This window comes from Oncorhynchus masou, chromosome 9 (assembly GCF_036934945.1).
Source record: "Oncorhynchus masou masou isolate Uvic2021 chromosome 9, UVic_Omas_1.1, whole genome shotgun sequence".
NCBI classification, from domain to species: domain Eukaryota; kingdom Metazoa; phylum Chordata; class Actinopteri; order Salmoniformes; family Salmonidae; genus Oncorhynchus; species Oncorhynchus masou.
The window spans coordinates 47,814,019-47,827,715 of record NC_088220.1 but is presented as its reverse complement, the minus strand read 5'-3'; the positions used below and the strand labels follow the sequence as shown (position 1 = coordinate 47,827,715).

The 13,697-nt window shown below is 42.9% G+C and overlaps 1 protein-coding gene across 1 annotated transcript; it reads right to left on the bottom strand.

The window, feature by feature from the left end:
* Window positions 1-5,972: 5,972 nt before the first annotated feature.
* Window positions 5,973-13,639, bottom strand: LOC135546076 (coatomer subunit delta-like). Its single transcript, XM_064974205.1, has 10 exons — window positions 13,425-13,639; window positions 11,938-12,201; window positions 11,479-11,658; window positions 11,172-11,377; window positions 9,948-10,109; window positions 9,617-9,782; window positions 9,209-9,356; window positions 8,977-9,085; window positions 7,782-7,986; window positions 5,973-7,642 (listed from the first exon to the last, which is right to left on the bottom strand). Exons 1-10 carry the CDS (start codon window positions 13,425-13,427, stop codon window positions 7,553-7,555), a joined length of 1,533 nt encoding a protein of 510 aa, XP_064830277.1. The 5' UTR covers window positions 13,428-13,639; the 3' UTR covers window positions 5,973-7,552.
* Window positions 13,640-13,697: the final 58 nt, after the last annotated feature.

The window sequence follows — 13,697 nt, the reverse complement described above, 5'->3', positions numbered from 1 at the left end:
ACCCATAGAAAATGTGTGACTTATGAAACAACACTACAAGCGTCATAAGCACACCAGTAGGAGGTAACCATTGATAAATACCAATTGTTCTCCGCCTCAGTGCTAGTGCACGACCTTGGCTGTTTGCATTTAGAAACGCCCCTAATGAACCATATATGGTCAAAACCATCCATTTAAAGCCTGTGGGGAATATACAACGTCATACCATGAAACACAAAAGCGCAACCTATAAAAGCTAATAGATTTATTTTTTATGTCAGACTGAAATAGAATGGGCTCGCGTCAGACATAGAGTACAACCAAAATGTTTTATTTGGCTCGCTCAGTTATGGCTTGACCAGTAAAAAATAAAATAAAAACATCTACAAAGAGTGGACCATTAGGACAACTCAAGTTGCTTTAGCAATGGCAAATATACTTGAGTAGGCAACACTCACCAATAAGCCATCCATCCTCAACCGCTCCCAGCTGTAGGCGTATAGGCCAACAATACTGTTGTGCGTTCCACCTAGCCACCTTATTCAGCAGCGTCTTTTGGGCATCACATGCACATAAAGAGTGGAAGCCTTTTCTGTTTACATATAAATCGTTTTAAGATGGTGACTGTACGGGTTTGTGGGTGCCTTCTATTGCTCCGTTCGTATTTGTGAACCCATTGATGGCATGATGGCAAAGAAACCCCTCTTGACTTCAACCTGTTGTGCGATATTGTATGCGTTACTGTTCGTTTTGCTGATGATTGCATCCAAAACATTGGACCGAGGTAAAAACAGATTCAAGTTGGATATTCGCTTGTAGATTTCTTTACGTCCACCAACAGCAGTTAAGGACCGTCAACATAGTGACAAATCACATTTTTCAAATGTCAATAGCTCTTTAACCATTACTCCTAAAACTTTCAAAACTGGTTCGAGTTAATCCGATGGCATCGACACACATTGCACACACTTTTATTTTGGTTGGTTTACATCTCACACTATTTTAAATAATTTATTTACATTTTGGAAATTCAATAGCGCCTTGGTCATGTGACCCACACACCTCAAACAAGGTTCATAATGTACACATTGGGCCTACACATTGGACACACTATTGTTTGTCCATTTGCATCTCATCAAATCTTTAAAATTTCAATAGCTCCTTAGTCTTATGACCTACAACCCTCAAACTACTTTCAGAATATCCACTGAGTAGCCTTATATGTGTCAAACCTTTTGTTTGTCCATTTTCATCTCACACGATTTTACATCAATTTTCAACGTTTTTTATGTTTCTAATTTCAATAGCTCCTTAGTCATGTGACCTACAACCCTCAAACTGCTGTCAGAATATCCACTGAGTAGCCTTATATGTAGCACAAACTTTTGTTTGTCCATTTTCATCTCACACGATTTTACATTAATTGTTCAAACTTTGAAATGTCAATAGCTCCTTGGTCATGTGACCTACTGGACTCAAACCAGGTTCAGAATGTACACTCAGTGGACCTACACATTGCACACCCTGTAGTTTGTCCATTTTCATCTCACACGATTTTACATGAATTTCGTCAACTTTAAAATGGCAATAGCTCCTTGGTCATGTGGCCAACTGGACTCAAACAAGGTTCAGAATGTACACTCAGTGGGCCTACATATTGCACACCCTGTAGTTTGATCATTTTCATTTCACACATTTTTAGATTAATTTAGTACTTTAGAATTTCAATAGCTCCTTGGTCATGTGATCTACTGACCTCAAACAAGGTTCAGAATGTCCACTGACTACCCTTCTATATTGCACACTCTTTAGTTTGTCAATTTTCATCTCACACGGGCTTACATTCATTTTTAAATGTTTTTATTTTCAAAAGTTCCCTGGTCATGTGATCTACTGACCTCAAACAAGATCCAGAATATCCACTGACTAGCCTTATACATGGCACACCCTTTTGTTTGTCCATTTTCATCTCACACGATTTTACATTCATTTCCTGTTCTGTTCCCCTGAAGGACAGTGTCAAACACACCTATTCACTTGGGCCTTCTCCCTGGGGCCTTCCTGACCTCCAAGCAGGGCCCCATTGACCTGGTGACCTCTGACTCCAGGCTTCTAGGCCTACACTACCTGCCCACCTGCCTGCCATCTCCCTGGGCCTGAGAGTGTATAGCTTACTCCCTGGAACTACAGACCTCCAGGCCTCCACACCTGCTCTCCCAACCCGGTCAACACCCCTCTCACTGGGCATTACCCATCTCCATGTCCCTGCTGGGAATCAGCCATTTCCAGAACCGGGGCACCCACACTTAAGCACCAGAGACTAAGTCGGGCTCCCAAGTGGCACAGCTGTATAAGATACCGCATCTCAATGCAAGAGGCGTCACTGGAGTACCTGGTTTGAATCCAGGCTGCATCACATCCAGCTGTGATTGAGAGTTCCATAGGGCAGCGCACAATTGGCCCAGCGTCGTCCGGATTTGGCCGGGCCATCATTGTAAATAAGAATTTGTTCTTAACTGACTTGCCTAGCTAAATAAAGGTTAAATTAAAAGTCCCCATTCCACCCTCCATGGCCCCCGTGTCCGGTCAGCCCCGGCTCGGACTCTGAGTAATCCCCGCCTTGATGGAGGTCTCCTTGTGCAGCTGGTGACCCTTCGACTTCCACAGCAAGTCCCCTACGGGCCGGGCGGATGGGCGACCACCTTGCCCCCTACCTATCCAGAGCCCCATGTCAATGTCTTACGCCTTCTACCCGCCTGCGTGGGCTCTCTCTGTGTCTGGCCTCTGGTCCCTGGCCCTTCTGCGTGCACCTGTTAACCCTTAAGTAAAGAAGGAGGATGGTGGAGGAAGAAGCCTTCCATCCCCAACAAAAGCTTGGATCGAGGGCTGACTTTCAATAAATCGCAGCGAGTGAGCTGCTCTGCTACGTACGAAACCCTGACTCTTCATGCAATGCCCTATCACTGCGGGGCCAATGGATTTACTCTCTGCCTCAAATCTTATGAGTGTTGTTGTCCTGTCAAGGTCAGGATTTGTTTACATTTCATTGAATGTCTTCACTTTGACATTCAGAGCACTGGGCAGAAATCACATCGTGTCAACACCCACCTCAGGCCTTTGCGATGCTTTGTATTAATTAAACAGTCGGATTCCCTTGGTCCGCACCAGTTCCTAGTCAGCTGCTTGCGCCGTAGCTGGGGAGATCAGTGAGAAGGGCCCGGCGTGCATCCAGAGTCGCCGTCACCAACCACCAGACCCAACCCCCCCACCGGTCTGCCTTTGGCCCGCCGACAGATGCCACCCCAATGTACCCCCGCACGCAGCCACTTGTGAGACCACGCACGAGAGACCGCGAGATGGGCAGCACAACGAACATCCTACGGTGGCGAGAAGAGGGCGACAGAGTGACTGCTCCCCCAGCCGCGGCTCGAGCCCCTCTTTGTACCCCAGCCCTTAGAGCCAATCCTTATCCCGAAGTTACGGATCTGACTTGCCCACTGCGTGTACATTCTGAACCCTGTTAGAGGTCAGTAGGTCCCGTGACCAATGAGCTATTGAAATTCTAAAGTTTACAAAATTCATGTAAAACCGTGTGAGATGAAAATGGACAAACTAAAGGATGGGGAATGTGTAGCCCCACTGAGTGTACATTCTGAAACTGGTATGAGTCCAGTATGGTTACATGACCAAGGATCTATTGAAATTAGAAAGTTTGATTGACTCTAGAGCAGGGCTGTCAAACTCATTCCATGGAAGGCCAAAGCTGTGTCCGAATACCCATACTAACATACTGTATACTACATACTTAATGAGTATATACTACATACTTTAAACTATTAGTTCATTTTAGTATACTGTAAACTAACAGTATGCTTTCAGTTTGCATGTCTACTGGATGTTGATGCTGTTACTATGCAAACACTTGCAAACATCAGCAAAAAAGCAAATGGTTGCCAATTACACAATTACAGTCACCAATGCTCTGGATAACATGAACACTGCCTAACCAGCTCTGTGAGGGTGAGTAAAATAGTCAGTGGTCTCATTGGTGTCTGGAAGTAGCTAGCAAGCTAGCCAACATTAGCTTGGGTGATTGACTGCCGTTGTAAGGTCAGAACGCTCAAAACAACCCTACTCCTCAGCCCGAGCTTCCAATTTAAGAACACACCCAGTCATAAAATGTCCCATATCCATACCAACATACTGTATACTACATACTTAATGAGTACATACTATATACTATTGGTTCATTTTAGTATACTGTAAACAAATGGTATCCTTTCAGTTCATGTTCATTGAGTGTTGCTATGCAACCTCTTGCTAGCTTGTTAGCATAACAAATTACTAGCAAGACATTTTACGACTTTGAGCGTGTTCGTACATTCAATCTGGAGTGCCCTTTGGGTGTTTGTAAATTCAGTGTTGTCACTCACTAAAACTGAAACTAAAACTAATCATGAAAAAAAAACTTTTATTCAAATGAAATAAAATAATTAACAAAAACTATACTGAAACAATTATCTTAAATTCCAAAATAAAATATAAAACCATCATTAATTATATTCAGATTTAGTAAAAAACAACATTTGGCTAAAATCTAATGGAGTTTTTAAGCTTCTGAATCTGGTGGGTCACATTGAGATTGATTTTATAATTTAAAGGTAGATTTTCTTTTAGCAGCACCTTAGATATTGAGATGTGTGTGATGCAAGGCTTGGCTCTTATACAATCAAACAGAGTATCTGTTCATGTGCACGGGTGCGCTTTACACCGCTACGTGGTAGCTACGGGACCAAAACAGTGGCAAGAGGTGACATCCCTAAAAACTAACTATACAACACGTCTCTTAGCCTCCCACAGACAACTTTCTGTCCCTATCACAAAAAGAAGTAATATAAAAACAAAATATAAATATTTTTATAAAACTTACTCAAAGTGGGGATTACTTAAAAGTGTTGGTTGTCATTCAACGAGAGACGACTAGTTTACATTCACAATTTTTTACTTGAGAAATACTGCACCAAACATCTTAATGTAAAATTGCACAACTAAGACCTCCCTGGCAAAAATGTATTGATTTATCTTAAATTCATTCATACTATACTGGCTGTTGTTGCTATGGAATCTCAAGTGGGACAAAGAGCAACATCACAGTTCTATTTTTTTTATTGTTTTTCCAGCAAAGGTATTTTTAAGGGAGTATGCGATTCAGAGTTCTGCTTGGAGCAAACTGAACCTAGTACGCTGGCACCTTTAGGGTCATGTATAAAAAAGGGTTAGTTGACAGTCACAAACGATGCACACGCTTCACTGGGGCAGATGTTTGTGTGTTGTGATTAATTCTGAATGGCCATTTGGGGTATCGTAGATGTCTAATTTCAGCTAGTTTTATCTTGTTCTTGATACCATGTCTTGTTTTGAGGTCTTTTGACTGATATGTTTAAAGAATTTGCTAGCTGGCTAACCAACAACTGTAATGATGTATTTGAGACACGTGCTCATTGTTCAACTGTATATTTGGAGACTTAATATAGTTTACATAAATCTAAGGGCGCGTTCGTAAATTCACCCTGGCTTTCTACGCCGATTTCAGATCGCTCTCGTCTGAGTGTGCCAGAGTGCAGAATAACTGATGAATTTACAAACGCTCAACACCCATCGAATACGGCTGGCGTCAGTAAACATCTGCAAAAAAAACTCAATTGTTGCCAGGGGCACAGTTACAGTCACCAACTCTCTGTATAACATGAAAACAGCATAACCAGCTCTGCTAGGCCAAGTACAATGGTTCTCTCGTTTGTCTGGAACTAGCTAGCTAACTTTAGCCAATTAGCTTGGGTGTTTGAATGCCATTGGGAGGTCAGAACGCTCAGATAAACCCTACTCCCCAGCCAGTGTGCGCTTTAACAACACTCTGTCTATAACGTAACTGAAATGTATTAATGAACATTGAAACTACCCCCCCCCCCCCAAAAATAATAAAACAATGACCACAAAATTGAATACACTTTAATCAATTAAAGATCTTTTTCATCAAATAGTGGAATGTTATGATTCCCCCTTTTACAGTTAAATGTCCCATCGAGCCATCTTCAAAATCCATTATCCAACCAACCACATTGAAATTCCAGGAATACAAACAAAACACAAAAACAAAAATGAAACCCCTACATGTTGTTCTTATGATGAAGTGGACTTTAAAAGAGACCATTCGCTCATCGTGGGAGTAAATGACTGACTGGAGTCATGAGAGGGAGGTGGTGTCACTGGCAGCAGAATCATCCTTGCAATAGGACCAAAGTATTCCTTCTATTGATGTTAGTTTAATGACTGAAGGCAGAACTGATATGGACCACAGTATACTGATCAGATCTCCCTTTTCAACAACATAAGTTTGTAAATAGTATTGAGCTTTCAATTGGTTACTTTTCAAGAACTACTATAGCCACAAATGCAGTGGTTAGCCTTGTGAATTGGCTGTTTTTTTCATGGGTTGTCTTTGTCTGGTTTTCAATAACTATGCCTATGTTGGGAAGAGATGAAGAGTTCCTCCTTGAGATGAGTAGAATTTTGAAAGGGGGGTTAAGAAAATGCCAAAAACCATTTACAGTGCTGATGTTTACTGCATTTCTAGGTATGTCTACAGAACACAAAGGGACAAGTTAAAACACAATGAGAGAACAGGTTAATGTCAACTGCTAGAGGACTAGCTGGACAGGTCTACACAGCATCCAATATGGCTTACTCTTTTCAATCTTAAGTTTCTTAATACCACAGCCAACACCTGAAGCTACGTATTGAGATCAACCAATCCAATGAAAAAAAACAACAACCTGCCTTTATTGGGTAAACAGGCGGCATTAAAATGGGTTTCTGGTGAACATGTAGTTATGATTAGAAACACGAAAGACCACATGACGAGTCCTGCTTTCTTAAATCTGGTCCAATGTATAAAAGACTAAATGGCTCTGGTAGAGGATGCATGATTTTTTGGGGTTGGGGATGACTAATTTCTCAACCTCAAAAGTAGGGCGATGAACCAGCTGAATACTGACCAGCTCCTCAGCCACCAGGGTCATGTTCATTAGGCACCAAACGGAAGGAAACTGACTGAATCAGGGAGGGACTACCTTGGATTGTAGAATTAGAAAAGGCTCACTTTAGTTTTCCGCAAATGAGAAAGGATACTTTTGTTGCAAAACGGTGGGATTTTCTCTCTCCCTGTTGTGCGTCCTAACGAACACGTCACTGATGCTTGTTTGTAGCTAGTACCGTCCCCCCCCACCTCATAATCAAGAGCACCACCCATCTCCTTCCTCTGCTGCCAATTTAGTCATGGTTTGACTTCCCGCCTCTCCTCAGCATGTTTCGTTATATATATATATATATATATATATATATAAAAAACACAGTAGATTTTTTCTCTCACAAACATAAATACACCAATACTGCGCTCCGCCGCGGGAGGGGCTTTTGAAGAGTTGAGTCCAGTTGATGTGTAGTCTCAAATGTTACACAGGCGGGCGAGTATTTATTTTGTCTTCTCCGGAGCTTGACGTAGATTTTTGTTTTTTTACAGGATCTCGTATTTGTCGACAAGGAACGAAGTTTCTATAGAGAATTTTACTGGTGCCTCTCCTTCTACGTGAGTCACTTTGGCAACCTGAGGGAATAGGAGAAAAGGGTAATGTGATGAGTGAAATGCAGGGATAGCAATGTCAGCAAGAGCATTGTGTTCCATCTTTGACTGTAGGCCTAAATGTGCATAGTTAGTAAGCATCAACGTAAAAAGGGGAACTTGCCTGTATGTCGCAGTAATTGCGTATGGATACGAAGGACACGTTGACAGGGAAAAAGTCGTTGGGTTGCCCGGCGATACTGAACTCGAGGCTGCCACTTTTGTTTTTGGCATCTATGACGGGTAGGCTCCACTCTAGAACGTTCCGTCTGCTGTCGTGCTTATACTCTCCATCCACATCTCCTACCACAGGTGCCCCAACTCCAGACCTACACCAGGATATACACCCATATACTGTAAACAACGCATCCATCAACTTCAGGCTGTCTCTAACTCTCAATGATCGGCTATGAAAAGCCAACTGACATTTACTCCTGAGGTGCTGACCTGTTGCCCCCTCGACAACCACTGATTATTATTATCTGAACCCGCTGGTCATCTATGAACGTTTGAACATCATAGCCATGTTCTGTAATAATCTCCACCCGGGAACAGCCAGAAGAGGACTGGCCACCCCTCAGAGCCTGGCTCCTCTCTAGGTTTCTTCCAAGGTTCTGGCGTTTCTAGGAAGTTTTTCCTAGCCACCATGCTTCTAGACCTGCATTGCTTGCCGGGTAGGGTTTTAGTCTGGGTTTCTGTACAGCACTTTGTGACACCGGCTGAATTGGGCTTTATAAATACATTTACATTTTACATTTAAGTCATTTAGCAGACGCTCTTATCCAGAGCGACTTACAAATTGGTGAATTCACCTTCTGACATCCAGTGGAACAGCCACTTTACAATAGTGCATCTAAATCATTAAGGGGGGGGGGGTGAGAAGGATTACTTATCCTATCCTAGGTATTCCTTGAAGAGGTGGGGTTTCAGGTGTCTCCGGAAGATTCATGATACTGATCGAATAGTGAAACACCCCCCCCAATTTCCTAGTACAACGGGATTGAAAATCCAATGAGATTTGAACTTCCTAAATCTTCTCATTGAATCTCCTGAAATTAAATGGAACTGAGCCACACAGACCAAATACATTTGATTGATTGGTTTACCGGACACAAATGAAGCATAGTCTTAGACTAAAAAACACCTCAATAGAGGAACTCCATTGCACATGCTTCTTAGTCCAGGAGAGAATTTTGGATACGAAGACCTAACTTAAATCTGTCTCTGGGAAACCAGACAAAAGAGAACCCAGCAAGGTTGTTATACAGTCACAACAATACAATAAAATACAACTAACATTTTATCACCCATGCACTCACGGTATAGGGATAGCAATAACTACATCGTTGAGTTCAAGGCTCTCCTCCTGCAGTTCATATTCAATGTTCACGTCGCAGCCAGTAGCACTCTCTGAAGGCCAGCAGTTTACTACAGACAAAACAAAGGTGCGATGACATTTAAAAATGTACTAGTTATCATAAAATAAATCATACCACAATAACTGCAGATCACAGATGGTGCCGACAGGATGACAGGTTGAATGAGACTCACTGGTTAGAGGTATGAGGGCCTCATCTGTGCTTTGGAGTCTCCACTTCAGCACCCCCACATCATTGTTGAGTGGGAAAGACTTCTCTGGGTTCTTCAGACCAATCACAGAGTCTGAAGTGAAGAGCTTCTTATCCACATTGGGATGTGTCTAAATACCAGGGGAGATGCAATCAATTTCAACAGTGGACATACATTAATATATCTGATATGGGATGAATTGTTACATAAATCTAATACATAGGGCCGTGTTCAGTAGGAGCACACAGGGAGAAACATTTTGAAATGGAATGGTGCTGGGGTTACTTGTCGAGTAAGAACACTGGATTTTTCGCAACGTCGTGCCCTAATGAACACCACCCATGAGCCTTTACAAAAGGTCATGGGTCAGTCTGGATTGGAACAACTCACCTGCAGTTGTACTCCCTTCTTGTCATAGTTGTTGACCATCAGGCGGATGCGGCCAACCTTGTCGTCGGTCACTCTCAGTGTGATCATGCCCAGGAGCTCCATGTTCTGTAGACCTCCGTCACGTCCACAGGTCAGACTGATCTTCTCCTCAACTCTCATGTGGACACTGAGGAAAACATACATACACAGGTGTCATCAAGGTTAAGATTTTATCGTCACACACGGGAATTGTGTCAATAGTAAAGCACAGACATTGATTGCAAGATAAAGACCGATGCAAAACCTTGGCTTACTATCAAAAATGAACATTTGAAGAACAGGAGTAAAGTACCTCTCCACATTAACTGGTGGCGGTAGGACATTGGATGCAAGCGAAGGCATTTTCCCTGTGTTGGACATGATGGTTTCCCCCTCCCCCCTGAGCTTGTCCACAAAGTTGTCCACCTCTTTCCCCCTGGCGCCCAGCTTGAGGGCTTTGCTGGATCCGGTTGGCCTGTGGGAGACACATGATCGTCAGTACCAGCCTCTATCTGTGGCCCAGAGTTTTTCCTGGTCAGGTCATGTTCAGAGTGGGAAATTAACACCCGCCAAATGCCGGTAGAAGGGCATTGGTGGACAAGAACGTCTTTCACCAGCCACGTTGACGGATGGTTACACACAGCATTTGGTAACAGTTTTTTTCAATCCAAAGCCAAAATGTAGACTGTCGAATTCACGAAAGGCTACTCAAGTGTGACACTATCCTCATGTTTCTTGTCTAGTTTTGTTCACATGCTAGGTCATTTTCAATATTAGTTAGAGTTTGCTGCAACTGTCTGCTGCTAGTGCAGAGATTCTCAATCATCTCTGAAAAACAGAGTGCCGTTGCCATAGTAATGGCCCACCCCTTAAAGGGGCAGCTGAATATTTGTCTCACTGAATGAATAAAATAGTTCAAGTTACATTGTGTTTGAGCATGGAACACTCCAAAATTATTTTCATAAAACTTTTAGTCACTCATAACTTAATTGTGCTCCTCAATTTATATATGTTCTCATAAATATCAACTTACGTACTCCTTGTAAATAATGCCAGTGTTAGAGGCCTGAACTAATAATAATAAATAAGTCGTATCACTTGGCATTTTGTACAGGGCAGGCACTTTGTTGATTCTTAAAATGTTTAATTGTAGAACTGTTTATTTGTTTTACTATTCTAACTAAAGGATTGATTTGAACATATATTGGATAAAAGACTTGGGTCACAAAAATGAAATTGAATGGAGCAATATACCACATTATTTATTTCTAGTAATACATTTCTTGTTTTAGAAACATTATAAAGCATACTCGTCTGTCATTTGATTTATGGTGTAATTATGTCCCAAAAATATTTGGGCTGGTTAAAAAAAGAAACTGAGTGGCTAGAAGATTCTCATCTACCTGCCAGTGGCTGTTGGACCAAAAAGTTCATTTCCAACCCTGGTCACATTATCAGGAAAAACTCTGGGGCCTATCTGCCAATCACAATTATACACATAATCAAATTCAACACCTAAATTCCATCATTTGCCTACCTGACTGGGACGGGAGCCATTTTGGTTTTCTCGGATTCGATGATGGTGTCTGTGATGATTGACCCCGAGGACATGCTGCTCATCCCGGTGTTGCCAAACCCGCCGAAGGCAGGCACCTTCTTCCCAGAGCGCTCGGCATCTCGCCTGATCTGCTGCAGCTCTTTGGCCTTTCGCCGCATCTCTGCCTTGGCCTCTCGCTCCTGGGTCTGTGGGGCCGAGCAGATGAGGAGGAACGTTCAAATCATGCTTACTATAAGCCACACACGTCCTCTGGATGGTATAGGCGCTTTAGCTACAAGTGTCTCACCTCTCTGACCGCCCGGAACACCTTCTCCTCATGAGAGTCCATCTCGGTGAAGGTGCGGATCTGGGCCAGGTTGACGTTCTCCCTGTAGCCCAGGGCCACGATCTCGTCGAAGGCGAATATCAGGTCGAAACAGTGGTCTGAGATCTCCCCTTCCTCCAGCACACGGCAGTACTCCGGGATCTGAAAAGAGAAAAACACAATTGAACGCTTCAATACCAAACCAACAGTCATACGTTTATAGTGGGATATGATCCCATTTGAAGTTATTGGTGGGATGGATGAATTCTGAACTCGGAAGCAGCAGTGGGCTGTTATAGCATTGGGTTATCCCCTGTGCTGCTCCCAGCCTGTTGTGTGTGTGTGTGTGTGTGTGTGTCCTAAGTACTATGACCACAAAATTATACATTTCCATTGTCTCTGCGTAATGGACCAATAAAGATGTATTGGATCGTATCATACCACACGTGAGAAGAGCCGCAGCGTCTCCAGATCTTCCAGGATGTTGCTGTTCTTGGTGGTGACCAGCACCATGTAGAGCTTCTCCAACGGCTGGTAGACGTAGCGCACGCTCTCCGTCTCCACAAACGTGTGCTGCTTGCCCATGCCCATGAGCTTGGGGAAGGCGGCCAGAAGGCCCTCGACACGCGTCCGGGTCATCTCCACAAACTGCCGTGACACGATTGCTTTGCCTGCCTTGGTGCACACCGCCGCTGCCAAAAGCACCTGCAGGGAGGACAGAGAGAATCACAAACATACGTTCACAAGTGGGATGTCTTCATTAATGATGACAGAGTGATAGACAGGGTTAACATAAGTGGTACAAGTCTGTTTGCCAAGCAAGGTAGTTATGTGCCAATTTACTCAGATTCCAACGCTACTAACACTTTTGTTTACACTGAACTGACTGGCTTCAGAAACCAATCATGGTTACATTAAGACACCGTGGAGCCGGCATGAGATATGGGTTGGGAAACATGGGTTTAGAATGCCACTGCTCTGGCTCCTAGCTAGCATGAGGACGAAAGGGCAGTTTTCTGTGAAAAATTGCAGTATTTCAATTTTCTCTATGTATCAGTGTGGAAAGGTACAATTTGGAGCACAGTGGCATATTCCACCCCTGCATTGAGGTACGTTTTCTAACCCATAGCTCACGCCAGCTCCATGGTGTCATAATGTAACCATGATTGTGTTCTGACCCCCAGTGCAACTCAGTGTAAACATGTATAAAGATGGGGTCAGAATATGCTGGCTACAATTTACTACAGGTGACAAAATAAAGTATTTTTCAGTCACTTACCATCCCAGAATACCAGGACCAAAGCAAGGCATGATAACGCATTGATCCAAGCGACTTCATTTACTAGATTACCGAGTGCAAATCAATGAGATTCAGCCACGATCCATTGGTTGACATTTATTGATAACTAGCTAGCTAGTTAACTAGCCTAGCAAGGCCAAGTATTTAACGTTACCAGCAAAAATAGCTTAGCACAGTTAGACAGCCAACAGTAGCAGCCAACCTGTACAATGCAAATATCTATCACGATTGTTAAATTGTAGCTAGCTACCTAGTTAGCTAGTAAACTTACTTAACTAACGTTAGTTATCCAGCTCGCGTTAGTTATCCAGCTAGGGTTAGTTATCCAACTAGGGTTAGCTAACTGTACTAACAACGAGCTGACATTTGTAGTAGCTAGTTTACTTTGCTACCTAATGTCGTTACATTAACTAGCTGCTAAATAATAGTAGTATTCACGTTATATAGTTAACTTAGCTAATAAAGTTGATTGGCTAACGTTACCTTTGTGGTTGTCTGGCAAGTGAAGTTTGATTAGCTTTTCATTTCATTGTGCCAAGGGGCTAACGTTAGCAAGCTAATGTTTGTTGTTATGATTAAGCTAAAGCGGAAAAGAAGATAAAGCCTTGACATGTGACACGGTGCTCACCATTTTTAGTTTCTCTTCAGGAAAACGATCTTGAATCCCCGATGGTGTTTGCTCAGTCGAGTTCCAGTGTTTCTAAAACGCTGTTAGAAAGAAAATATAGTTGAATTGCTCGTTAAACTGTGTGTTGCTAGTGTTCAATATGGCAGCCGGGCAGAGCCACGTCTCCAACTAGATGAGTTGCTTCCTTGATAAACCACTAGCCCGTCAAAAGTTGCGCGCTGTGTGCTTGATCCATGGAGATAGATAGAGGACTCTTCTTTGGGATTTGGTTGG